This window comes from Chelonia mydas, chromosome 3 (assembly GCF_015237465.2).
Source record: "Chelonia mydas isolate rCheMyd1 chromosome 3, rCheMyd1.pri.v2, whole genome shotgun sequence".
NCBI lineage: Eukaryota > Metazoa > Chordata > Testudines > Cheloniidae > Chelonia > Chelonia mydas.
In genome coordinates, this window is record NC_057851.1 from 146,209,648 (window position 1) to 146,236,895 (window position 27,248).

At 44.4% G+C, this 27,248-nt stretch overlaps 1 protein-coding gene across 1 annotated transcript in view; it reads left to right on the forward strand.

Moving 5' to 3' along the window:
- DNAH8 (dynein axonemal heavy chain 8) overlaps positions 1 to 27,248 on the forward strand; it is a 612,643-nt gene that overhangs the window by 440,933 nt on the left and 144,462 nt on the right. Inside the window, exons 54-58 of the mRNA XM_037895538.2 lie at positions 4,578 to 4,815; positions 6,586 to 6,728; positions 14,565 to 14,699; positions 24,740 to 24,862; positions 26,418 to 26,631. Of these exons, the coding sequence (XP_037751466.1) occupies positions 4,578 to 4,815; positions 6,586 to 6,728; positions 14,565 to 14,699; positions 24,740 to 24,862; positions 26,418 to 26,631 (853 nt within the window). The remainder of the gene's footprint in view (positions 1 to 4,577; positions 4,816 to 6,585; positions 6,729 to 14,564; positions 14,700 to 24,739; positions 24,863 to 26,417; positions 26,632 to 27,248) is intronic.

Below are 27,248 nucleotides of genomic sequence, written 5' to 3' on the forward strand. Positions count from 1 at the left end.
TCTCTATGTTTTGAATCTAATTACCCTGTAAGGTATCTACCATCCTGATTTTACAGGGGTGATTCCTTTACTCCTATTTACTTCTATTTCTATTAAAAGTCTTCTTGTAAGAAAACTGAATGCTTTTTCATTGTTCTCAGATCCAAGGGTTTGGGTCTGTGGTCACCTATGCAAATTGGTGAGGATTTTTACCAAACCTTTCCCAGGAAGTGGGGTGCAAGGGTTGGGAGGATTTTGGGGGGAAAGACGTGTCCAAACTACGTTTCCCAGTAAACCCAGTTAGAGTTTGGTGGTGGCAGTGGTTATTCCAAGGACAAAGGATAAAATTAATTTGTACCTTGGGGAAGTTTTAACCTAAGCTGGTAAAAGTATGCTTAGGAGGTTTTCATGCAGGTCCCCACATCTGTACCCTAGAGTTCAGAGTGGGGGAGGAACCTTGACACAAGCTTTGTGAATCCCACTGTTTTTCTAGTCACCTAAAAGTTAGGTGACAACATTTCTTTGTGAATTTAGTCCCCATAAATACCTTTAAAAATCTAGCTGATTGATTTTCAGGGAGACAGTCACTTTTGAAAATGAGACTTGGGCTCCTACGTCATAGAATCATAGAATATCAGGGTTGGAAGGGACCTCAGGAGGTCATCTAGTCCAACCGCCTGCTCAAAGCAGGACCAATCCCCAATCAAATCATCCCAGCCAAGGCTTTGTCAAGCCTGACCTTAAAAACTTCCAAGGAAGGAGATTCTACTACCTCCCTAGGTAACGCATTCCAGTGTTTCACCACCCTCCTAGTGAAAAAGTTTTTCCTAATATCCAACCTAAACCTCCCCCACTGCAACTTGAGATCATTATTCCTTGTCCTGTCCTCTTCTACCACTGAGAATAGTCTAGAACCATCCTCTCTGGAACCACCTCTCAGGTAGTTGAAAGCAGCTATCAAATCCCCCCTCATTCTTCTCTTCTGCAGACTAAACAATCCCAGTTCCCTCAGCCTCTCCTCATAAGTCATGTGTTCCAGACCCCTAATCATTTTTGTTGCCCTTCGCTGGACTCTCTCCAATTTATCCACATCCTTCTTGTAGTGTGGGGCCCAAAACTGGACACAGTACTCCAGATGAGGCCTCACCAATGTCGAATAGAGGGGAACGATCACGTCCCTCGATCTGCTGGCTATGCCCCTACTTATACATCCCAAAATGCCATTGGCCTTCTTGGCAACAAGGGCACACTGCTGACTCATATCCAGCTTCTCGTCCACTGTAACCCCTAGGTCCTTTTCCGCAGAACTGCTGCCTAGCCATTCGGTCCCTAGTCTGTAGCTGTGCATTGGGTTCTTCCGTCCTAAGTGCAGGACCCTGCACTTATCCTTATTGAACCTCATCAGGTTTCTTTTGGCCCAATCCTCCAATTTGTCTAGGGCCCTCTGTATCCTATCTCTGCCCTCCAGCGTATCTACCACTCCTCCCAGTTTAGTATCATCCGCAAATTTGCTGAGAGTGCAATCCACACCATCCTCCAGATCATTTATGAAGATATTGAACAAAACTGGCCCCAGGACCGACCCCTGGGGCACTCCACTTGACACCGGCTGCCAACTAGACATGGAGCCATTGATCACTACCCGTTGAGCCCGACAATCTAGCCAACTTTCTACCCACCTTATAATACATTCATCCAGCCCATACTTCTTTAACTTGCTGACAAGAATACTGTGGGAGACCGTGTCAAAAGCTTTGCTAAAGTCAAGAAACAATACAGCCACTGCTTTCCCTTCATCCACAGAATCAGTAATCTCATCATAGAAGGCGATTAGATTAGTCAGGCATGACCTTCCCTTGGTGAATCCATGCTGACTGTTCCTGATCACTTTCCTCTCGTGTAAGTGCTTCAGGATTGATTCCTTGAGGACCTGCTCCATGATTTTTCCGGGGACTGAGGTGAGGCTGACTGGCCTGTAGTTCCCAGGATCCTCCTTCTTCCCTTTTTTAAAGATTGGCACTACATTAGCCTTTTTCCAGTCATCCGGGACTTCCCCCGTTCGCCACGAGTTTTCAAAGATAATGGCCAATGGCTCTGCAATCACATCCGCCAATTCCTTTAGCACTCTCAGATGCAACTCGTCCAGCCCCATGGACTTGTGCACGTCCAGCTTTTCTAAATAGTCCCTAACCACCTCTTTCTCCACGGAGGGCTGGCCATCTACTCCCCATGTTGCGATGCCCAGCGCAGCAGTCTGGGAGCTGTCCTTGTTAGTGAAGACAGAGGCAAAAAAAGCATTGAGCACATTAGCTTTTTCCACATCCTCTGTCACTAGGTTGCCTCCCTCATTCAGTAAGGGGCCCACACTTTCCTTGGCTTTCTTCTTGTTGCCAACATACCTGAAGAAACCCTTCTTGTTACTCTTGACATCTCTTGCTAGCTGCAGCTCCAGGTGCAATTTGGCCCTCCTGATTTCATTCCTACATGCCCGAGCAATATTTTTATACTCTTCCCTGGTCATATGTCCAACCTTCCACTTCTTGTAAGCTTCTTTTTTATGTTTAATATCTGCTAGGATTTCACCATTAAGCCAAGCTGGTCGCCTGCCATATTTACTATTCTTTCGACTCATCGGGATGGTTTGTCCCTGTAACCTCAACAGGGATTCCTTGAAATACAGCCAGCTCTCCTGGACTCCTTTCCCCTTCATGTTAGTCCCCCAGGGGATCCTACCCATCCGCTCCCTGAGGGAGTCGAAGTCTGCTTTCCTGAAGTCCAGGGTCCGTATCCTGCTGCTTACCTTTCTTCCCTGTGTCAGGATCCTGAACTCGACCATCTCATGGTCACTGCCTCCCAGATTCCCATCCACTTTTGCTTCCCCCACTAATTCTTCCCTGTTTGTGAGCAGCAGGTCAAGAAAAGCTCCCCCCCTAGTTGGCTCGTCTAGCACTTGCACCAGGAAATTGTCCCCTACGCTTTTCAAAAACTTCCTGGATTGTCTATGCACCGCTGTATTGCTCTCCCAGCAAATATCAGGAAAATTAAAGTCACCCATGAGAACCAGGGCGTGCGATCTAGTAGCTTCTGCGAGTTGCCGGAAGAAAGCCTCATCCACCTCATCCCCCTGGTCCGGTGGTCTATAGCAGACTCCCACCGCTACATCACTCTTGTTACTCACACTTCTAAACTTAATCCAGAGACACTCAGGTTTTTCTGCAGTTTCGTACCGGAGCTCTGAGCAGTCATACTGCTCCCTTACATACAGTGCTACTCCCCCACCTTTTCTGCCCTGCCTGTCCTTCCTGAACAGTTTATAACCATCCATGACAGTACTCCAGTCATGTGAGTTATCCCACCAAGTCTCTGTTATTCCAATCACGTCATAATTCCCTGACATCACCAGGACCTCCAGTTCTCCCTGCTTGTTTCCAAGGCTTTGTGCATTCGTATATAAGCACTTGAGATAACCTGCTGATCGCCCCTCATTCTCAGTATGAGGCAGGAGCCCTCCCCTCACAGACGTTCCTGCCCGTGCTTCCTCCCGGTATCCCATTTTCCCACTTACCTCAGGGCTTTGATCTCCTTCCCCCGGTGAACCTAGTTTAAAGCCCTCCTCACTAGGTTAGCCAGCCTGCTCGCAAAGATGCTCTTCCCTCTCTTCGTAAGATGGAGCCCGTCTCTGCCCAGCACTCCTCCTTCATGGAACACCATCCCATGGTCAAAGAATCCAAAGCCTTCTCTCCGACACCACCTGCGTAGCCATTCGTTGACTTCCACGATTCGACGGTCCCTGCCCTGGCCTTTTCCTTCCACGGGGAGGATGGACGAGAACACCACTTGCGCCTCAAACTCCTTTATCCTTCTTCCCAGAGCCACGTAGTCCGCAGTGATCCGCTCAAGGTCATTCTTGGCAGTATCATTGGTGCCCACGTGGAGAAGCAGGAAGGGGTAGCGATCCAAGGGCTTGATGAGTCTCGGCAGTCTCTCCGTCACATCACGAATCTTAGCCCCTGGCAAGCAGCAGACTTCTCGGTTTTCCGGGTCAGGGCGGCAGATAGATGACTCAGTCCCCCGGAGGAGAGAGTCCCCGACCACCACCACCCGCCTCCTTCTCTTGGGAGTGGTGGTCATGGAACCCCCCATCTCAGGACAGTGCATCTCATGCCTTCCAACCAGCGGAGTCTCCTTCTGCTCCCTTCCCTCAGACGTATCATCTGGTCCACTCTCCGCATTAGTACCTGTGGAGAGAACATGAAAGCGGTTAGTTACCTGTGCCCGTGTTGCTGAAGCCCGGACATTCCCCCTTCTTCTTCTGGAGGTCACATGTTGCCAAGCTTCTTCACTGGCCTCTTGGCTCTGCTGTGCAACCTGCTCTAAATCTTTAGAGCTTTGTGCTTAGTCACTTAGGTTCCTTTGAAAATTTTACCCATGGTTATATATATGGCTTTACTCTGTATTTCCTTGTTATAATTTTGAGTTTGACATTGTCCTTTAGCAACCTTGACTGGTTTTCGAAATGAGTTTTTAATGTCTGAATATATATGAAGCTAAAAACTGACTGTCGTATTTTCTTAATGCTGTTTTTTTTATATTTCCAGTCTATTAATCTTTTGGAGGGTTTGATTCCCTCAAAGGAAGAAGGCGGTATTTCATCTCCAGCACATCTTCATAAATTGTTTGCTTTTGGATTAATGTGGAGTTTAGGTGCTCTTCTGGAGTTGGATAGCAGGGATAAACTGGAAGCCTTCATTCGAGCAAATGATAGCAAATTAGATTTGCCAGAAATCCCTAAAAACACCAGTCAAACAATGTATGAGTTTCATGTTACTGATTATGGTAAGAGAAAACACATTGACATTCTTTTTGATAATTAATGACATTTTCAAATAAATAAGGTTGGTTCAAAATATAAAAGTACTCTATAATTACATATTATTTGGTCACATGGTCAGAGCTTTCCTTTCTTGCTAAGACACTATTGGCACACTAATCTTATGGAATCTGAATGCAAGTTATGTATGTGGAGGTATACAGTGGGGAGGAGTTGAGGTCTTTTTTGGATTAGTAATAATTTTTATACCTCTTGTTTTTAATTTAGTTTTCATGGATTCTTTCTATTGAGGTACCTTAATTAGTCTACAGTATAGGTAATTTTTGAGCATGTTATTTCTGTTAGATTAATTTTACTTTATCTGTTACATTTTTTCTAAAATAAACAGTATTGGTTCTTTGGCTTATTGTGCACATATACATTCCAGTGTAGGTGTATGTGCACCCAATGCATTTGAGTCAAAGACTTTTGCTAGCCGTACTACTAGGCAATGCGTATGCCACTTCCTCATGCACTGAGATGAGAGTATAAAAGGGGTATGTCCACCCACTCCCTCTCAATTCCTTCACCCCCATGGCAAGAGTTGAAGCCCACCCATAGCATTTGCTTTGATTAACTAGCATTTCAAAATTCCTGTAGCATACATAGTTATAGATAGTATTTAGTGTAGTATAAGTAGGTTAATTGGTCATAGTATTTAGTAGGTAAATCCACCAGGTATTATGGAAAAAATCCCCAGGTTTTCAGCAGCGTGGAACGCATAGGGCTGTTTTCCCTGTTACAGAAAGGCATTAAAGCGGCTTGATTTGCTTTTGTGAGGACCATGTGAGGGACAAATGCTCCCTATGGCGCACCACTCACGGCAGGTGGATGGCGCCGGGCTTCTGAAAGTGTGCTGGGCTTCCTGGGCAGCTCCTTACCACCACCCAGCTTTTGGACAGGCCAGGAGGCAGGGCCATGGTGGGAAGGGGAGGCACAGAGGGTGGGGCCCCATGACAGGGGGGATGTGGAGGGCCCAAATGTTCTTTATCCCCAATAAATCTTAATCCACCTTTAGTAAAGGGGCAAATAATTGCTCCATCCATTGAGCCTGAAGGAGGGTGGTTATCACACCCATCAGCTTTTAAGAGGGGTTGTGACCTTCTAGCTGAAAGATCCTCTTGATGGCAGCCATTAACACCTTCATAAAAATACAAAAGGAAACCTGAACATGAGGTCCAATTGGTTAAGCAGACAAACAGTAGATCTGTTGGAATGATTCCTCAACCAGAAAATATTTTATCAGATCTTAGACCAGTTGGGCGATGTGAGGCTCTGTCTATTGGCAACAAATAGAAATACCAAAGAACCAAGAAGCTAGCCAACCCCAGCTGCAAACTCCCATCCCAACAGTGTAGGGAACACATTTAAAAATGTAGCATTTTAAAAGTTATTCCTTTCTCCAATCATAGCTTCAAGTTGCTGCACCAAGAAAGAGTTGGTTAGCTCACCATCTCCTTTTGGTTTGTGGCAGAGACGTGGAATAAATTTGAAGCCTCCCTACATACCCTGCATTTCCTTATCCTCTTGGTAGGAGGCACAGAAGTTAAACGCTTCTCTTTGAGTCTGACAACTTCACTCCCCAGACAGCTCCTTCTGCTACTGAACTACCTGCTGCTGAGCTGTCTTTGGGTCTACTGCAGAGGGGAGAAAACACAATATTTTGACTAGTGGAGCTACTAAATGCAGACAGAGTATTATTAGGTACTATATTCTCCATTTTTTGCTCTCTTTAGGTGACTGGCAACATTGGAATAAAAGAGTTCAGGAATATGTTTATCCAACAGAAAGTATCCCAGATTATGCATCTATTCTGGTTCCAAATGTAGACAATGTCAGAACTCAGTTTTTGGTAGAAACAATTGCTAAGCAACACAAAGTAAGTACACTATTTCTTATTTAATTGCAAAGCTAATATATATGGTGTAACATAAAGAGGCTTCCTGTCATAAAACAGGGATGTGATAATCCCTCTTTATATTCTCTATCTCTACTCAGATTTGGTCAGGTTGTACATTTATTTAATTGTATTTACATTATTTTCATTATCTACAAATTTGCCACTCACAAGCGTCTCTTCGTCCACATAAAACACTTAAAATAAAGCTCATTATGTAAAAGATCAATAGAATTAGTCATACACACACAAAAAAAATGTTAAATATAATCCAAATAATCCCTGCCATTTTTTCCTCTCAGGAAAAAGGCTAAAGGAGATTTTACCATCAGTTTCTGAGTATCAACAGACTAGTGCTCTCTTAGATGAATTGGGAAGGTGGATTTCAGAGTCAAGGGACATCCGCTGAAAACACCTTGCCACCACCTTTGGTTATATGAAGTTCTTTCAATGGGAAAGCAATAGCTGATCCCAACTGTCATGAAAGTACAAAGGGAGAGAATGCTTCTCATTTAGTAACAATCTAAACCAGAAAAAACTTTCAAGAGCAAAATCAATACCTTGAACTACACCTAGAAATAAATAAACCTTTGGAGTAGTAATATGGTTTATTTAATTTCAATGTGTAAAATGCACTTATCGTACACTCTGAGGGTTTGCAATAATAGTACATGCAGTTCATAACAAAAAGATAAACCAGGCATTGATCCAATGCCACTGTGATGGGTTGTTCACTCCACATCATCCCTGTAAGGGTTAAGGAAGCTGAGACAGGGCCAGTTAGGATAATATGCCACACATGAGTGGCTTAGGGCAGAAAAGCAACCCCTAATTGGAAGATGAAGCTCATCTAAACAGGTGTGGGCTGGGCTAATATAAAGCCAGGAAGCTGGCAACAGAAATGGGGGCAGTGTGGAAATCTGCAGTCATTGTCTGTGCATTAGAGAGGAAAGGAGGGAACCTAGGGAAAGAGTTAGAACCCTGGGAGCATGGCCCTGAGGATAGAGTGTTCCCAGGAGAGAGAAAGATGGAGAAGAAAGCCTGTGGGAGGTAGATAGGAAGCAGCCAGGGAGAGAGCAGCAAAGCTGGGGACTGAGCAGACCTTGGCTGCATGTTGTAGGGTCTCTGGGTTGGAACCTGGAGAAGTGTGTGGGCCTGTGTACTCCTACCAGCCACTGACAGAGTGGCAGTGCCTGGACAGTGAGATTCTACATCTTGGAAGGGGAAACGCCATGGTAACCTGCCCGGAGGTTTGCAGCTCCTGGAGTGAGAAAGGGGCCACAGAGTGACAGAGAGGACAATGAGAGGAGAGACCGCAAGAGGAGGTGTCACACCTGGAAGAGAGCTGTCAAGGTTCCTTCCCCACTCTGAACTCTAGGGTACAGATGTGGGGACCTGCATGAAAACCTCCTAAGCTTACTTTTACCAGCTTAGGTTAAAACTTCCCCAAGGTACAAACTATTTTACCTTTTGCCCTTGGACTTTATCGCTGCCACCACCAAACGTCTAACCTGTATATAACTGGGAAAGAGCCTGTTTGGAAATGTCTTTCCTCCCAAAATCCTCCCACACACACAGGTGGCCAAAATCCTACACCCCCTTTCCCGGGGAAGGTTTGATAAAAAATCCTCACCAATTTGCATAGGTGAACACAGACCCAAACCCTTGAATCTTAAGAACAATGAAAAAACAATCAGATTCTTAAAAGAAGAATTTTAATAGAAGAAAAAGTAAAAAGAATCACCTCTGTAAAATCAGGATGGTAAATACCTTACAGGGTAATTAGATTCAAAACATAGAGAATCCCTCTAGGCAAAACCTTAAGTTACAAAAAGACACAAAAACAGGAATCTACATTCCTTTCAGCACAGACTTATTTTCTCAGCCATTTAAAGAATACAGAATCTAACGCATATCTAGCTAGATTACTTACTAAGTTCTAAGACTCCATTCCTGTTCTGTCCCCGGCAAAAGCATCACATAGACAGAAAGAGCCTTTGTTTCTCCCCCCCTCCAACTTTTGAAAGTATCTTGTCTCCTGATTGGTCATTTTGGTCAGGTGCCAGCAAGGTTATCCTAGCTTCTTAGCCCTTTACAGGTGAAAGGGTTTTTCCTCTGGCCAGGAGGGATTTTAAAGGGGTTTACCCTTCCCTTTATATTTATGACACGCCCCCCAAATCACAGATAGGGTGAAACGCTGGCTGTGATTTCTTCCTGGAGCTCTAGGATAAAACAGAGTTAATAAGACACATGCACCTCTAAAAATACTACCAAGTATATAAAGACTAACAATATTTTCCACATCTCAAGGACGAATTTAACCAGTTGATTCTGGGAAACTTTCACGGGAGAGTGCATCAGCCACTTTGTTAGAAGCTCCTGAGACGTGTTGGATGTCGAAATCAAAATCTTGGAGAGCTAAACTCCACCGAATAAGTTTTTTCTTATTTCCCGTGGCGGAATGAAGCCACTGTAGCGCAGCATGGTCGGTTTGCAGGTGGAAACGCCATCCCCAAACATATGGGCGTAGCTTTTTCAGAGCGTAGACAATGGCGTAACATTCTTTTTCACTGACTGAGCAGTTGCTTTCCCTCTCAGACAGCTTCTTGCTGAGAAACACTTCAGGGTGGAATTCTTGAACTGGTCCTTTTGCATTAAAACTGCTCCCACACCATGCTCGGACGCATCTGTGGTTACTAGGAATGGTTTGTCAAAGTCTGGGGCCCTTAGTACAGGGTCAGACATGAGTGTCGCTTTAAGCTGGTTAAAGGCCTTCTGACACTCTTCAGTCCACTGAACGGCATTTGGCTGTTTCTTTTTGGTTAGGTCTGTCAGTGGGGCGGCGATTTGGCTGTATTGCGGTACAAATCGTGTGTAATAACCGGTCAAGCCTAAGAAGGATTGAAGCTGTTTCTTTGACTTTGGGACAGGCCACTTTTGGATAGCATCCACTTTGGCCTGTAGGGGGTTGATAGTTCCTTGACCCACCTGGTGTCCAAGGTAACTCACTCTGTTTAGGCCTATTTGACACTTCTTAGCCTTAACAGTTAGTCCTGCCTCCCTTATGCGCTCGAAGACTTTTTGTAGATGTTCCACGTGTTCTGCCCAGGAATCCGAAAATATGGCCACATCGTCAAGGTAGGCGACTGCATATTCTCCTAATCCCGCTAGGAGACCATCTACAAGTCTTTGGAAGGTGGCGGGTGCATTCCGCAGCCCGAAAGGGAGTACATTAAATTCATACAGCCCGACATGTGTGGTGAAGGCTGACCTTTCCTTGGCTGATTCATCTAGCGGTACCTGCCAGTACCCCTTGGTTAAGTGCAAGGTAGAGATGAACTGGGCCCGTCCCAGTTTCTTTAATAGTTCATCTGTGCGTGGCATTGGATAGTTGTCTGGGCGAGTTACAGCATTTAGCTTACGGTAGTCCACGCAAAAATGTATTTCCCCATCTGGTTTGGGAACTAGAACCACTGGAGATGCCCATGCACTTCCAGAGGGGCGGATTACACCCATCTGTAACATATCCTGGATCTCCCGTTCTATAGCAGTTTTAGCTTGAGGAGACACCCGGTAAGGTTGGACTTTAATTGGGTGAGCATTACCTGTGTCAATGGAGTGGTATGCCCATTCAGTGAGTCCTGGAGTGGCTGAGAATGTCAGCACGTAGCTAGTGCACAGCTCCTTGATCTGCTGTCGCTGCATACACCCAAGGGTCATGGAGAGGTTCACCTCTTCCATGCCACCAGCACTTTTCCCTTCGTAGTAAACACCTTCAGGCCACTCAGGGTCATCTCCTCCCTGGGCTGTAAACTGACAAACCTTTAATTCTCAGGAATAAAAGGGCTTTAGAGAATTAATATGGTACACCTTAGGCTTTCGGTTGGAGGTGGGGAATGCTATGAGATAATTAACAGCTCCCAGGCGCTCTTGGACCGTGAATGGCCCTTCCCACGACGCTTTCATTTTATGGGCCTGGAGCGCCTTTAAGACCATGACCTGGTCCCCTACTTTGAAGGAACGCTCTCTGGCATGTTTATCATAACAGGGTTTTTGTTCTTTTTGAGCATCCTGTAGGTTTTCTTTAGCAAGGGCTAGAGAGGTTCGGAGGGTGTTTTGTAGGTTGGTTATAAAATCCAGAATGTTAGTTCCTGGAGAAGGTGTAAATCCCTCCCATTGCTGCTTCACCAGCTGTAATGACCCCTTAGCCTCTCGGCCATATACAAGTTCAAATGGTGAAAACCCTAAACTGGGATGTGGTACAGCTCTGTAGGCAAAGAGCAACTGCTGCAACACTAGGTCTCAATCATTGGAGTGCTCATTTACGAATTTACGTATCATGGCCCCCAAAGTCCCATTAAATTTTTCCACCAGGCCATTTGTTTGATGATGGTAAGGGGTGGCAACCAAGTGATTCACCCCATGAGCTTCCCAAAGGCTTTTCATAGTTCCTGCCAGGAAATTAGTCCCTGCATCTGTGAGGATGTCAGAGGGGCAGCCTACCCTGGCAAAAATGTCTGCTAGTGCCTGGCACACACTTTTAGCCCTGGTGTTGCTTAGAGCTACTGCTTCCGGCCATCAGGTGGCAAAATCCATGAAAGTCAGTATGTACTGCTTTCCTCTGGGTGTCTTTTTCGGAAAAGGACCCAGAATATCCACAGCTACTCACTGAAGTGGAACTTCAATGATGGGGAGTGGCTGGAGAGGGGCTTTGACCTGGTCTTGGGGTTTTCCCACTCTTTGGCATACCTCACAAGACCGGACATAGGTAGAAACATCCTTGCCCATTCCCTCCCAGTGGAATGACCTCCCCAAATGGTCTTTGGTCCTGTTCACCCCAGCATGGCCACTAGGATGATCGTGGGCTAAGCTCAAGAGCTTGGCCCGGTACTTAGTTGGAACTACCAACTGTCTCTGAGGATGCCAGTCTTCCTGGTGTCCACCAGAAGGAGTTTCCTTGTATAAAAGTCTTCTTTCTACAACAAACCTGGATCAATTAGAAGAGCTGAGAGGCAGTGGGTTGCTCCGTGCCACCATCCAAGCTCTCTGGATGCTTTCATCTGCTTCCTGTTCGGTCTGGAACTGTTCCCTTGATGCTGGAGACATCAGTTCCTCATTGGATTGTGGACCGAGGCTTAGTCCCTCTGGAAGCAAGGTAGGGGATGGGGCTGTTTCCGTTGACTGTGAACTGCTCTCCGCTGGTGCACTATGTTGGGGTTCAGGCTCCGGCTGAGCCTCTTGTGTTGGGTTATGGGCTGCTGCCGGTTCAGGTTCGGTGGGGCCCTCTGGTGTTGGGGTTGCAAGTACTGGGTTCAGTGCTGGCAATGGGTCTGGTGCTAGTTGTTCCGCTGTTGTGTTGTGTCCCAGATATGCTCCCTCGCACAGCAGGTTGGCATCTGTTGTATGTACTTCATGATCTGGAGGGCAGATAGGAAGACCCCTGTGGATATTCCCTGGGATTGTCAAACTCAGAGATTTGAGTACCTGGTTTGGAATCAGCACCCAATCTTGCATGTGTTCTGGTGAGTGGTTCCACACAGAATTGCTTGAGATGGATGACTGGATGACCACTTGTCTGTGCTTGAGAGTGGTCACATGTATAGCTAATGGTCCTTAATGGGCCATCAAGCAGGCTAGGCAGAGCTGACACCAACTTGTCTGGGGTGTCACCCAGAAGCATAGCATAAGTTTGGAATACAGAGAGTATAGAGCCAATACTTATATCTTTAAATACAAAAATGATACATGCAAACAGATAGCATAATCCTAACCAGCAAACCATAACCTGTCTTAGATACCTTATTTGACCCCCTTTATATAAGATTTGGTGCCACTACAGGACCTTGGTTGCAACAATGTTCTATATGGTCCCAGTTCAAGTCAATAACGTCACACTCCCTCAACACACACACACTGTCTCTCACACACACACAGACGTTGTTGTTGTTGTTACTTCTTGGTACTTCCTGTTGAAATGCACAAGGGATTTATAATCTCTGTAATTTTATTTTTTCAAAGTTCATTAAGGATTACAGTATTGATATTTTAGTGTTTTGACTGGTCTGTGTATTTCATAATTTTATTTCTTGCTTATGCATAAATTTAATTCTTTGAGTAGTGAGTTATAAAATGCCTAACCTGTCCTTGCTGTAGTAATTATCATTATTACTTTTATTGCCATATTGTACTTTGTCATTCATTACTTAAAGCTGTACAATCAAATAATAGTATCCTTTTAGAATGTAAATTTTGCTTGTACTCACCTTAGCAATGCCAGTTTAAAAAATATTAGCTAAATACATAATTTTAGACACTGTGCCGATGAAGGACGCTTATTTTAAAATAGTATTTTTAGTTATATCTGTAAAATAACTTAATATTCGTACAAAAATAAATGTGGTTCCGAGTCTGATACTAATATTAATGATGGAGTCAAATGTTAGTGAGTCACACACATGATTGTGATCAATAAACATAAATGCCAAAATAATTAGATAAATAAATTCCTGTTCTTAATAAAAGAGAAAATAAAACCTTAAATGCATATGTTAAAATTAAGTAAATACATTTTTAGTGGAGTGAAAAACAATTGACTAAAATAAAGTGGGAGTAACACAGATTGTGTCTGTTAGAGAAATTAAGAAGATTTTATTTATTTCTCCTAAATATAGTGTACAAAGTATCAAACTTGTGTTTCTGATATCTATGTTAAAGCTCCAGAATTGATACCTCAAGGTTTGGGATTGGGAATATTTTGCTGTATTATCTCTTGCTTGTTCTAAACTTACATATAAACTTAATATAGGGCTTTAATTGGTGTTTCGATATATGTTTTCTTTCTTTATATAGGACTTAGATGCAGTGCTCCTGTCAGCTAATTTCTAAATTATTATCTGCAAAAAAGTCTAGTTTTCAGGTTAAAGTTGCGCCCCCCACCAAATCTGAAATGGTGCTCCTGGTGAGCCAAGAGTTCCCAGAGGGCTGCAGGATGGCCATGGGTTCTGGCAAGATGCAGCCCTCATGTGACAGCACAGAGCCTGCCTTGAGCTGCAGGCTGAGCACCAGGCATCACAAGCCGCAGCAACAGTGTAGAAATAAGAGTGGCAATACATCATATACCATGCTACCCTTACTGCTACGCTGCTGCTGGTGGTGGCATTGCCTTCAGAGGTGGGTGGCTTCCCAGGCAGTGCTTAATTTGTGCTGGAGCTGAGCTCCTGCAACTCTTTCAATATAAATTAAGCACTGGGAGGAGGCAGCAGGGCCAGAGGTGTTGTGTGGGGTAGGGCACCTGAGGAACTTTTGGAGGACAGCGGAGATGGAGGGTAGGGAGCCATGGGAGCACCAACGGGGGCTAGAGGTGTCAAAATATAAGTTTGCCCAGGGTGCCATTTTCCCCAAGGCTGGCCCTGACTGCTTTGACTAATCCAGTGCTGTCCTCCCCACAGCCATTTCTTGGAGGTTGAACTGCCCATTTTAAGGAGACTTTGGCAGTGATCGTATCAGAAAAATGGGATAAACTGAGACTATTGGATAACATTTGTAAAACTTTCTCCAGTACCCTTTTCCCTTCATTCCTTCCCTCTAACAGCCGAACTTCAGTAGTTAATTTGTGTCAGGGAAACCAGAAGGGACAGAAACCTAATAGTTTGTCAATTCATACAGTAGCACAGACAGGCCGCCAGCTTAATTACATTAATAAATCAATACCGAAGTTTATTATTTTTAAATATCCTTTGCTTTAAAATAATTTTCTATACAGTAAGTCATTTAATTAGCAGTTTTATAATATCTGTCTTTCTAAAATTTTTATTACAGGCAGTTTTGCTCACAGGAGAACAGGGAACTGCAAAGACTGTAATGATTAAAGGTTATTTGAAAAAATATGATCCTGAAGAACATTTGTCAAAAAGTTTAAACTTTTCCTCTGCCACAGAACCATTTATGTTTCAGGTAAGATCAAAGATCTTACACAGTACTAGTGTATTTTTTTTGTATAAATATTTAAAATGTACTTTAAAGTTCTGATGATAAAGGCTAGGATTTTCAGAAGCTCCTAAATGATTTAGGAATGACTTATGCTGTAGGAATTATTTTGGGGAAGTTTCTTGGCCTATGTTACGTAGGAGGTCAGACTACATGATCACAATGGTCCCTTCTGTCCTTGGAATCTATGAAAGTCAATGGGTCTTGTTCTCCTAAATCACTTAGGGCTTGTCTACACTACTTGCTGCATCGGCGGGCAGCAGTCGATCCAGCGGGGTTCGATTTATCGTGTCTAGTATAGACGCGATAAATCGACCATTGAGTGCTCTCCCGTTGACTCCGGTACTCCACCAGAACGAGGAGCGCAAGTGGAGTCAACAGGAGAGTGTCAGCTGTCGACTTACCGCAGTGAAGACACCGCGGTAAGTAGATCTAAGTATGTTGACTTCAGCTACGCTATTCATGTAGCCGAAGTTGCGTATCTTAGAGTGACCCTGCACGGTACTGTAGACAAGCCCTTAGGCACTTTAGACAATTCCACACCAAATCACCTTTACAGTAAATTGTTAATTCTGCTGCACAGGTTTCCTCATTCTTCATGAATGGGCTGTGCTTCTTTGCTGTGGAACTCTGAAACCATTTGCTGTTTTCACTAGGGGCTCCAGGACTAAGACCCACAGACCACTAGAAAATCCTATAGAAAAACTTAATGATTTCGTTTCTCCCAACCACTTTGTTTTCTAACTTTATATTTCATTAATTTTTTTACAGTAATGATCTAACTTCAGCCTCTAGCTCTTCTCTCCTTTTCCTCAGTTGAGGAATCATTAGAGCATTGAGACTCAAATCTTCTGGGTCCTCTGGTGCAGCACAGCTCTAGCAGACTCCCTTTGTTCCCAATCATAGCTGCTGATAAACTATGGAAGCATAAAATCAAGTTCAACAGGTACTGTAGGGAGCATTTCAGGTGCTCAAGAGGGCAAGTGCTAGGCAAGCCACTGACACCTGCACTGCCAGGGCAACTGCCAGAGCTGAATTAGTTAGCTGGTGCTGCCGTCTCCTTGCTCAAAGCAGTGACACCATGGTGGAAAGCCTCAAATAGGAGCAAGGATTCCCCTTTGAAGGGTTCTTGAATGGAAGGGGATGCCAAACAGCCTGCTCCAGGGGGTCAGTCTTGCAAACTCCATGGGCTCTGGTCCCAGAAAAGCCAAAATTAAGCACCCTCTTTTAAAGACCTAACTCATAACTTTAATGAGAAAATGGTATAAAAGTCAGGGTTTAGACCTTTTCTTCTTTACTTTCCCATACTGAAGGAATGCATATAGGATACTCTCACAGTACTCTGTATCAGGCTCTCTGGCCCTGCAGTCTGTCTGGGTATGTAGAGAAGGCTGTTATTTCTGGGAAGTCCTGCCTCAGGTTCTCAGCTCATGGACCCTTGCTTTGCCAGAGAAAGTGGCTCAGATTTCAGGCAGCAGTATAATAGGAATTATGCCTAACTGGTTCTCAGTCCCAAGGACTCTCACTCAGCCAGGGGTTCAGAATCTCAAAGAAGTGAAGGGTCTCCTTACTGCTCTTCCTCCTTTCTGGGAAAATCCCTAAGTGGTACATATACCAAGATTAGCAGCATTCTGTGTCCAGGCACATTGGACTTCTCAACTGAATATTCACAGGTGTCAAGATTCATCAGAATGGCCAGATTAGACAAGACTGTGGCCTCTTTTTCTAGCTGACATCCCCTCCAAAAGGCAGGTTTCAGAATTAATACTTCTGTCTAAATAAAAACTCATGTTGCACTTCTAATGAGGAAAAGTTTATCCTTATGCATCTAAAAATCCTTTTGGCTCAAAGTAAATTCTTCTTGCTTCTTGGAAAATAGTTCTGTCATTTTATCCAATTCCCAAGCATCTTTTGGAAAGACTGGGGCATAACTGAATGTTTGTAGAGCTCTAAAGATATATCTCAAGCATACAGAGTACTCATGCTGATCATAACCTGTTTCTTATTCAGTCCAAAATGGCAGGCCCTTTGGGCCTCAAAGTTGCTGCAAGCAAGATGCTAAAATCCTGTGTCATTTGGCTTACTAGACATCTGGGAAATGTTCCAAAGGGAATCCAGGCACCCCCTAGCGTAATGCGCTGGAAATAGAAAATGTGTGAGCCTCAGGGTAAATGTGTAGAGTGGCATCATTATCTTCAGAAAATGCATATATCAAACTCTGCGAAGTAAGTTTCCATTCCTCTGCATAGACATCCTTTGGGAAGAAGATGCTACATGGGTTCCCAAATAATTCCCTAATTTAAAAAGCCTTTGCTTTATAGAGGCATAATTGTATTTCTTCTTCAAGAGATGTTGCTGTGGATGCTCCACTCCAGGTCAAGGTGCATCTCTGCGCCTTCGCTCAGAGAGTTTTACAGCAGTGCCTGTACAGGCCGCGCACGAGTGGTGCCTGCCTCGCACACTGTCGGTGCCTCAATAGCGCATGCGCAGGCCAGACTCAGTTCTCTCTCTACCGTCCCCGGCCTGAGACGGAGCTCAGCAGTCCTGCTCATTCTTCACTTCTTCGATGGTTACCTTAGACAAATTTGTAGTAATTAACTTAGTTATCTGAGTTAGGGAAGTTTTAGTTCTTATACTTACCTTCCCTGTTTAAAACATAAATCTCCCCTGTTTTACCTCAGAGTCAGTGACCCCATAAAATGCCTGATTCTTCAGGTTTCAGGAGATGCACAATGTGCAGAGAGGCCATTCCCATTTCAGGCGGCCATTTTCAATGTGTCCGGTGTTTGGGGGAATCCCATGTTCCCCAAAAGTGTGCCCACTGTAACAAACTGAAGGCCAGGGCATGCAAGGATAAAGACCTGAGGCTGAAGCTCATCCTCATGGAGAAATCCCTCAGACCCAGGCCAGCAGGCCTCACAGCAGAGTCCACCGCCAAAATCTTCCAAAGACAAGAAACTGACAAAAAAGTGGCCAGCCTCATTGCCTCATAGGGAGCAGATAGCCTTGAAATGATTGCCGACCAGGTCGGTCTCATCAGCGCCGGCCGTTCAGTGGCTCAGCACATACAATGCTCCTGGCACCTCCGGCACCATCTCTGCTTCAGCAGCTGCCGGCATCCACAGCTCAGGTGCCGAGGCTGATGGCGCTGAGTTGCCTGCCTCCACTGTGGCACTATCAATCATAGCAAAGGATGTGGTGCCAACAACTGCTCCCATGCCTGTGCCACAGATGACCATGACTGCTCCCATTGTGCCAACTCAGGTTACTCCAGCACCAACCCAGCACACAGCGCTGCCCATGTATTTTGTGCCTCACCCATCGGAACCGACCCAGCACGCAGTGCCTCCGGTGCATTTAGTGCCTCAACAATCGGCCCCGTCAATCTCCACACTGACCCAATTTATACACCAGAGAGATCTGGTAGTTTCTTCTAGCCAAGAATCTCGTCTACTGGGCACCAACGTTTCACCGAGGCCATCGGCACCATACTGACAGCTGTCCCCAATCCCTTCACACTTCTCCAGTGATGAAGACAATGATGTGGAAGGGTTTTTTTCTCCACACCACTCTTCCCCAGTCAGGATGCCTATTAGTGCTGTGCCACTTAGATCACAGTCCTCATATTCCAGAGACTTACCACCTTGGTATGGCCACCCTTGGAGGGGGCCATCTCTGCCCTTCCTGGGACAATGGCCCTATTGGAGTCCCTGGGGTTCTTACAGAAGACATTACAGAAGTCATCCCAGCCCACGCAAGGAGGATGCTCAGTCTCCTCCTCCACCTTCACACACCGCTATGGCTGTAAAGGAGGAACTTACATTTCTACAGGGAGAAGATGTCGCACCCAACACCTCTCTACCCAATAACAATTCATCTTCGTCACCAGACGAGGCTATTATGCCGCTGCCACCAACAACGGCAGATGATTTTACACATTTCCAAGATTTATTTAAAAGAGTCACTAACAAGCTAAAAATCACTCTTGAGAAGGTGCCAGAGACTTAACACGAGCAAACCGACATTTTACAAACCTCTGCTTCTTCCAAGATTGCATTGCCAATCAATGGGGCTATCCTGGAACCCACCAAGACCATATGGCAGACCCCAGCCATGATACCCCCAATGTGCAAGAGAGCTGACCGTAAATACTATGTCCCTTCTAAAGGATTCAAATTCCTTTTTACACACCCAGCACCCAACTCACTGGTAGTTGAAGCGACCAATCAATGAAACAAACAGCAACATTTTTGGTCCACTGCATCAGATAAGGACAGTAAGAGGATGGACTTATTCGGCCACAAAGTTTACTCGTTTTCCATGTTACAAGTTAGAGTGCAGACTATGTGACTCTATTAGCCAAGTATGAGCACAGGAACTATGGAAAATTCATGGAATTATTAATGACATTCCTGAAGAAAAACAACAATTCAAAGCTGTGGTCTCTGAGGGGCAGATGATATCTTGTATGGCTCTCCAGGCCACATTTGATTACTGCTGATACAGCCACAAGCTCCACCGCTAAGTCAGTGGTCATGCATCGAACCTCATGGTTGAGCTCCTCCTCATTCCCACGGGAGATACAGAACGCCACAGAAGATCTCCCTTTCAATGGCGAGAAGCTGTTTGCAGCCAAAACTAATGAAGCGCTGCACACCATGAAAGACTCACGTGCTACACTGAGGTGTCGGGGCATCCACACACCTGCCACAAGAAGGAGACAATACAGATATCAGCCTTACTAACACTCACAATATCCGGCACACACACAAAAACATCAAAGGCCATACGACCATCAGCAGCACCAATGCCAGAGAAATAGATCTCAATGGCACCACCCCCCAACACCAGCAGCATCTCAACCTCCTCCTCCTAATAAGCAGATTTGAAGCCTTGGTCAAGGGTATAGAAGAGTGTCATGGGACAACGACTCACCCCTGCGGCGCCTCCTGCGGGCTCTCTGGGAATTAGCTCTTTTTACCAGCTCTGGCGCACCCTCTGCCGGTGTCTTGCCGTCGCTGGCCTCCGTGTCCCTCCCAGACCCCGGTGCCCTTTTACCTGGGGTGTTTCCCCTCCAGGCAATACCCCACAGATCTGGGTCTACCCTCCCCGGGGAACCCCCCAACCTCTATCCCCATCTTGCCTCAGCCTATGGGCTACTGCCAGTCACCATCTAGCCCCCTTTCCCTGGGGCTGACTGCAGTCTGTATAAGCCAGTCATCATAGGCAGGGTGGGTTTGGACCTGCTGCCTCCGCCTATCCTTGGGCTGCACTGTTGCAACCCCAGTACCCTGTCTTAGGTCGTCTGCCAGGCCTGCAGCCTGGGGCTTTTCCAGTCTGGAGCCTCCCAGCTCCTCTGGCCTTCCCCAGCCCTGCTTCACCTCAGGTACCTTCGTACGCTCCCCAGTCAGCCCCGCTTTTCCTTCTCTGCCACAGTCCTCTCCCCGGGCTGTTTTAAGCCTTTTAAGGCAGGAGTGGGTGACCACCCCGCTACAAAGACCTCCCACCCACTCTAGCACTCATATCAACCATCCACCCCTTTGGGCACTGTCTGCTCCCATTCTGTGCCAACTGGGTAGCTATCACTGCAGATGGATGGGCCCTAGAAGTCATCCGCTCTGGCTATACAATCCCCTTCCTGTCCATACCCCCTGCCCACCACTATCCCTCTTCAGGGACCGCTCTCACGACCTCTGACAAGAGGTTCAACATTTTCTGCAATTAGGTGCTGTGGAGACAATGCCAGCTCAGCACAGAGGGAAGGGGTTTTACTCCCACTATTTTTGATACAAAAGAAAAGTGGGAGCTGGCGACCCATTCTTGGCCTCAGCCGACTAAACATGTTCGTCAAGAAGCAACAATTCAAGATGGTTGCCCTAACAGCAATAATTCCAGTGCTGGAGCTGGGAGATTGGTTTTCAGCCCTCGACATGCAAGACACTTATTTTCACATCACTATGCACCCTGTCCGCAGACGCTTTCTCAGATTTGCTCTGGGCTCAGACCATTACCAGTACAAGGTTTTACCCTTTGGCCTCTCAAAGCACCCCAGGTCTTCTCAAAGGTTCTTGTGGTGGTAACGGCACATCTCAGGAAAAAAAGGGATAATAATCTTTCTGTACCTGGATGATTGCCTGCTGAAGTCACACACCTACGAAAAAGCCATCCGATCCATGCAGATGACTATTGACTGCTTCCAGAATCTTGACCTGCAAATAAATATAAACAAATCTACACTACATCCAACCCAACAACTGGAATTCATAGGCACACACCTAGACTTGATAATGGGGTTCGTATCTCTACTGTCAGATTCTACACCATAAAGAATCTTATTGGCCAGTTGAGGATCAGCCCATGGGTGACAGCCGCTGGCTGCCTGCAACTTCTAGGCCACATGGCTGCATGTACTTTTGTTGTCAAGAATGCACGCCTGTACATGCAGTGCCTACAAGGTTGGTTGGCCACCATCTACAAACCAAATGTGCACAGACTAAACAGACTACTAACTATGCCGCCAAAGGTCAAGTATTCACTAATATGGTGGACTCTACCACACAACATGTGCTCCGGGGTCCTGTTCTCGCAGGATTCTCCCTCACTTATAATCATGACAGACGCCTCCCTCACTGGGTGGGGGGCACACATGGGACATCACACGACTCAGAGTCTATGGTTCTCTACAAAAACCACGCTACATATAAATCTTCTAGAGCTCTGAGTTGTCCGAAATGCCTGTCTCTACTTTCTCCCACTCCTCAAGAAACAAAGGATCAGGGTGATGACCGACAACATCGCATGTACGTTTTACATAAACAGACAAGGGGGAGCTCGATCCCATTCACTATGCACCAAGGCTAGGAAACTTTGGAACTGGTGCCTCCAATACAACGTACATATCTCAGCCTCATACCTGTCTGGGTAGCAGAACACCACAGCAGACAAGCTCAGTCAATCTTTTCCCCTAGACCACGAATGGGAGATAAACAGTACTATCTTACACGGCATCTTCCACAGTTGGGTTATCCTCAACTGGATCTATTTGCAACTGCGACCATCACAAAATGCCCCAGATTCTGCTGCAGAGCGGGTCTGGGAAAGCACTCCATGGGGGACACGTTCATGATCACATGGACCGAAAACTTGTTGAATGCATTCCCACCAATACCACAGGGTGATACAGAAAATATGAACAGACAGGGCCAGGTCATCCTAATAGCTCCTACGTGGCCCAGACAGGCATGGTACCCATTTCTAACACAATGTCCGCTTGTGCCCTGATCTCGCTCCCTCCCCTTCCGGACCTATTATCTCAACGCAGGGGCTAATTACACCACCCCAATATAGCGATGCTCAACCTCAAGGCATGGCTCCTCAATGGTTCTCTACTGAACCCAACAAGATTGTTCCCAACAAGTCCGAACGGTGCTGTTACACAGCAGGACACAATCTACACATACTACCTATCTTCATAAATGGACAAGGTTCACCACGTGGTGTTCCACCAGGCACACCTCTCCTGCTTCTGCCCCTCTCTTACTTATACTGGACTGTCTTCTAGAACTTAAATTATCCAGGTTTTCCTTTAGCTCAATAAAAATACATCTAGCAGCAATCACAGTGTTTCACCAAAAGATGGATGACACAGTGATCTTTGCCCACCCTATCACAAAGAGATTCCTCAAGGACATCCAAACCCTGTATCTGGACATTAGACCACCCACTCAGCCAGGGGACTTACACTTGGTCCTCAAAGCCCTGATGCACAAACCTTTTGCACCACTAGCAACCTGCGCCCTACTGCACCTATCCATGAAAGCTGCATTTTTAATGGCAATTACATCCATGGGACAACTTGGAGCACTCATGGCTGAACCTCTGTACACTATCTTTTTGAAAGATAAAGTCACGCTTTGAACTCATCCTAAATTTCTCCCTACGGTGCATTCGTCCTTCCACCTCAACGAACCTATTCATCTACCAACCTTCTTTCCTAAACTGCATGTGAATCCTTTTGAAGCTGCAATGCACACCCTTGATGTTTGCAGGGTGTTATCTTTTTATCTGGATAGAAGTAAGCTGTTGAGAGCTTCCTCTAAACTTTTTATCTCAATATCAGAACACACTAAGGGCAAATCAAAATCCACCCAAAGAATATCTAACTGGATATCAGACTACATCCACTTATGCTACCAATTAAAGCACATACAACCTCCAACTTCAGTCAAGGCACACTCTACTAGATCTGTGTCATCCTCTATAGCATTTCTGCATAACATCCCACTTGCAGACATAAGAACATAAGAATGGCTATACTGGGTCAGACCAAAGGCCCATCTAACCCAGTATCCTGTCTTCCGACAGTGGCCAATGTCAGGTGCCCCAGACGAAATGAACAGAACAGGTAATCATCAAGTTATCCATCCCCTGTCTCCCATTCCCAGCTTCTGGCAAACAGAGGCTAGGGACACCATCCCTGACCATCCTGGCTAATAGCCATTGATGGACCTATCCTCCATGAATTTATCTAGTTCTTTTTTTAACCCTGTTAGAGTCTTGGCCTTCACAACATCCTCTGGCAAGGAGTTCCACAGGTTGACTATGTGTTGTGTGAAAAAATACTTCCTTTTGTTTGTTTTAAACCTGCTGCCTATTAATTTCATTTGATGACCCCTAGTTCTTGTGTTATGAGAAGGAGTAACTAACACTTCCTTATTTACTTTCTCCACACCAGTCATGATTTTATAGACCATATCCCCCCTTAGTCGTCTTTTTTCCAAGCTGAAAAGTCCCAGTCGTATTCATCTCTCCTCATATGGAAGTCACTCCATATCCCTAATAATTTTTGTTGCCCTTTTCTGCAAGGCTGCCACTTGGGCTTCAGAGCACACCTTTGCCAAAAATTACGCTCTCACACAGGGACCCCTGATTGACACTCGAGTGTGATGAGCTGTGCTGTCAATGGCTTTTTTACCAGATCCCAAGTCCCTACCATCCTCAGAGATGCTGCCTTTAAGTCACCTGGAGTGGAGCACCCACAGGGACATCTCTCAAAGAAGAAGAGGAGGTTACTCGCCTTGTGCAGTAACTGGTGTTCTTCGAGATGAGTGTCCCTGTGGGTGCTCCACTACCCACCCTCCTCCCCTCTACTTCGGAGTTTGGAGCAGGCTCCATTGTAGAGAAGGAACTGAGGAGTCCAGGCTGCACACACGCTATTGAGGCAGCAGCAGCACATTGGGCAGGCACTGTGCATGCGCGGCCCGTATGGGCACTGCTGTAAAACTCTCAGAGCGAAGGCACAGGGAGTGGAGTGGAGCACCCACAGGGACACTCATCTCAAAAAACATCAGTTACTGCACAAGGTGAGTAACCTCCTCTTCGGCTTATTATTCTACTGTAATTTATAATTGAAATTCTAGTTTATTCTTTCTCATCTTGCTTTAGTGATTCCTTACTCTTTATTGCCCATTAGTGAATTTTGAGAGGAGAAGCTGTGCACCAGAACTGAAAATGTCTTAGTTGATCATTTTCTTTTTGTTAGCAATTCCTCTCCTCAATCTACCACCCTAGTAGTTTGTTAAATGACCAAAATACAATTCAAAACTAATTGTTTTTTTTTCTCTAAAGGGAGACCTCAAAACACCTTAAGGTTCATTAATATAATTTGAGATTATCATCTTAATGCTAATAATCAGTTGTTAGGAGTCTTTTTATGTCTTTGGAAAAATTCTTCTGGTGGCATGAGGTAATGGGGTTTTAGTCCTGAATCCTCCAGGAATAATTCCAGACTACCTTTGAGTTCCATGAGGGAGAGAGACAGCCTATTTGTGAAGAATGAGACAAGAAACTGCTGACAAAAAGAAAATTCTCAGATAAGAAATTTTCCATTATCTCAAGGCAACACGCAGTACATTTTAAAAAAACCCGTTCCAAATATAAATATAAAATGTTTAAAAAATATGCTGGTATTGTAGATACTAAATTCGAACTTTTTCTTTTTTCTTCAGAGGACAATAGAGAGTTATGTGGACAAACGCATGGGAAGTACTTATGGACCACCAGGCGGGAGAAGAATGACCGTGTTTATTGATGACATTAATATGCCAATAATTAATGAATGGGGAGATCAGGTATAGAAGAAAACTTCATATAAGAAGATATGACTAAAATATATTTTGTAGTATTTAGCAAAAATATTTGAATCTCAGATTTTATAAGTCAGATTTTTTCTCATATACAGTAAACATTTTACTCCTTTTTACAATGCAATGTTTTTATTAAACTGTAAATCATAGAAAAGTAATATGATTATGGTGTAATTATTAAATAAACATCAGGGAGTAGAATAGATATTCTGAAGATATATCTTGGACTTAGGAGTCATATTTCATATATTATCCTTAACTTTGTCATATTTTTAAAAGCTCTAATGAAAGCAGTATAATCCCCAAAACAGCATGTTATTCAAATGTTCAGCCTGACATTAAATTGACAGGACCAGTCAGTTTTAGTAAACCATAAATTTCTGCAAAAAAGTTCTGTATTATTTGTGGGAAAGCCATATGGTATCTTGTACGCAGACAAAGTAGTTCTTAGTATTGCTCCTAGAGTTATTTAAAATAAGAATATTCCATTCCACATTTCCCTAGATATTGTACCCTCCTCATTCTACTGTGCTTATCCAAAGCCAGTTCACACCACAGAAAACAGATGGCATGACATAGATGTGCAAAGAGCACAATGAATCTGTTTTCCTTGAACACAGCACATAAGAAAGACCCACAGCCTAGTATGTCTCTTGGCACCCAAAAAGCAAAGGAAAGAAGTCATGGAAGTTTCCATAACCAGATACGTAAGATATTGCCTTGTGGAAACATATAGGTGTTAGGAAACTCAGCTCCTGAGGGGATTTAGGACACACTCACTTCCCAAGGTCACCAGTAACCTATTGGATGGATACATTTCCTCATCAATGATTAATGGAGAAATTATGCTGGGGAATACTAAATATACTCATCTAATAATTTCCTTCTATTAATCTTTTCACCAGAACATCCCAACAAATGGGAAGACCAGCTGATATAAATATTAGCATGAAGATATTTCATGGGCAGTATATGTAGCTAATTTTACCATTATTGTTTGTATTATGGTAGAGCTTAGGTCTCCAGACAAGACTGGATCCACTTGCTAAGCACAGTACATTCATATATTTAGAAGCTGTCTTTTCCCAAAGAGCTTATAATCTAAATAGACAAGATAGAGAAAGGTTGGGAGAAAGCAAATAGCAGTATTTTCCCCATTTTTCAAAATGAGAAACTGAGCCATTGAGAAATTAAGTGATTTGCCCAAGGCCACACAGAAGTCTGCTGCAGAGTTAGGAACTGAACCCATCTCCTCTGAGTACCAGTTCAGTGCCTTAACCACAAGATAATACTTCTTTATGTGGTCAAAGTGAGTAAGACAGTGTTTTTATTACATTTAGTAATATCTTAAAGCTCTGAAAAAAAATTTCTGGTGGTTTGCCATGTAGGAGGTGCTGTGGTCTGTATCTAGACTAAAATAAAAACAAATTTCTCTGAGGAGTAGAGGAGAGATTGCAAGAAGAAAGAAAATTAGAAGATGAGCGTATTTCCATTTTCTTCTTTTGAAATGGTAATTAATATTTGTTTTATAATCTTGTAGGTAACCAATGAAATAGTTCGTCAGATGATGGAAATGGAAGGAATGTACAGTTTAGATAAACCTGGAGACTTCACTACAATTGTTGATGTACAGTTAGTAGCAGCTATGATACACCCTGGAGGAGGCCGTAATGATATCCCACAGCGTTTAAAAAGGCAGTTTACTGTGTTTAATTGCACACTACCATCCAATGCATCCATAGACAAAATTTTTGGTATTCATATTTTTTAGTTATTTTGATTTATTTTACTGTAGACTAATACATGTAAAATTTATAAACTTGAGCCTGATTGTCCTCTTACATGAATTTAGATCAGGAGTAACTCCAATGAAGTAATTGGAGTTGTATTAGTATAAAATTGTGCAAGTGGGAGGAGAATTGGGCCTTGCATTAGAATGAGACAGTCAGATTCATTTGATTTGTGACTTAAAGGTGAATTAAATACTACTTCTAATTTTAAATACACAATAAATCTTTTAAAAAGTTTTCCGTTCCCAAATCAGTTAGGGTGAAATTTGTCATATTGGAAAGGGCCCATTCAAGCTCCAGTTCACTTCTTAAGTCCCTGGTGAAGACCTGGTGTAGGCCCTCTGAAATTAGGTGAGTTCCACCCTAACAAAATATATGTGTAGGCTTCTGAATTACGAACAAACATATGTTAAGAAAAGTTAACAGTTAATTAATGCTTTCCTCTCTGACTTCACAATACATGACCAATATAATTTCCTCTAAAATAGGTGATGATATTGCTAACATCAAAAGCCATGTAAGGAGCATAGCTCCCTGCACTGGTGCTGTTCACAACAGGCATCTTAGCTCCCAGTGCACTG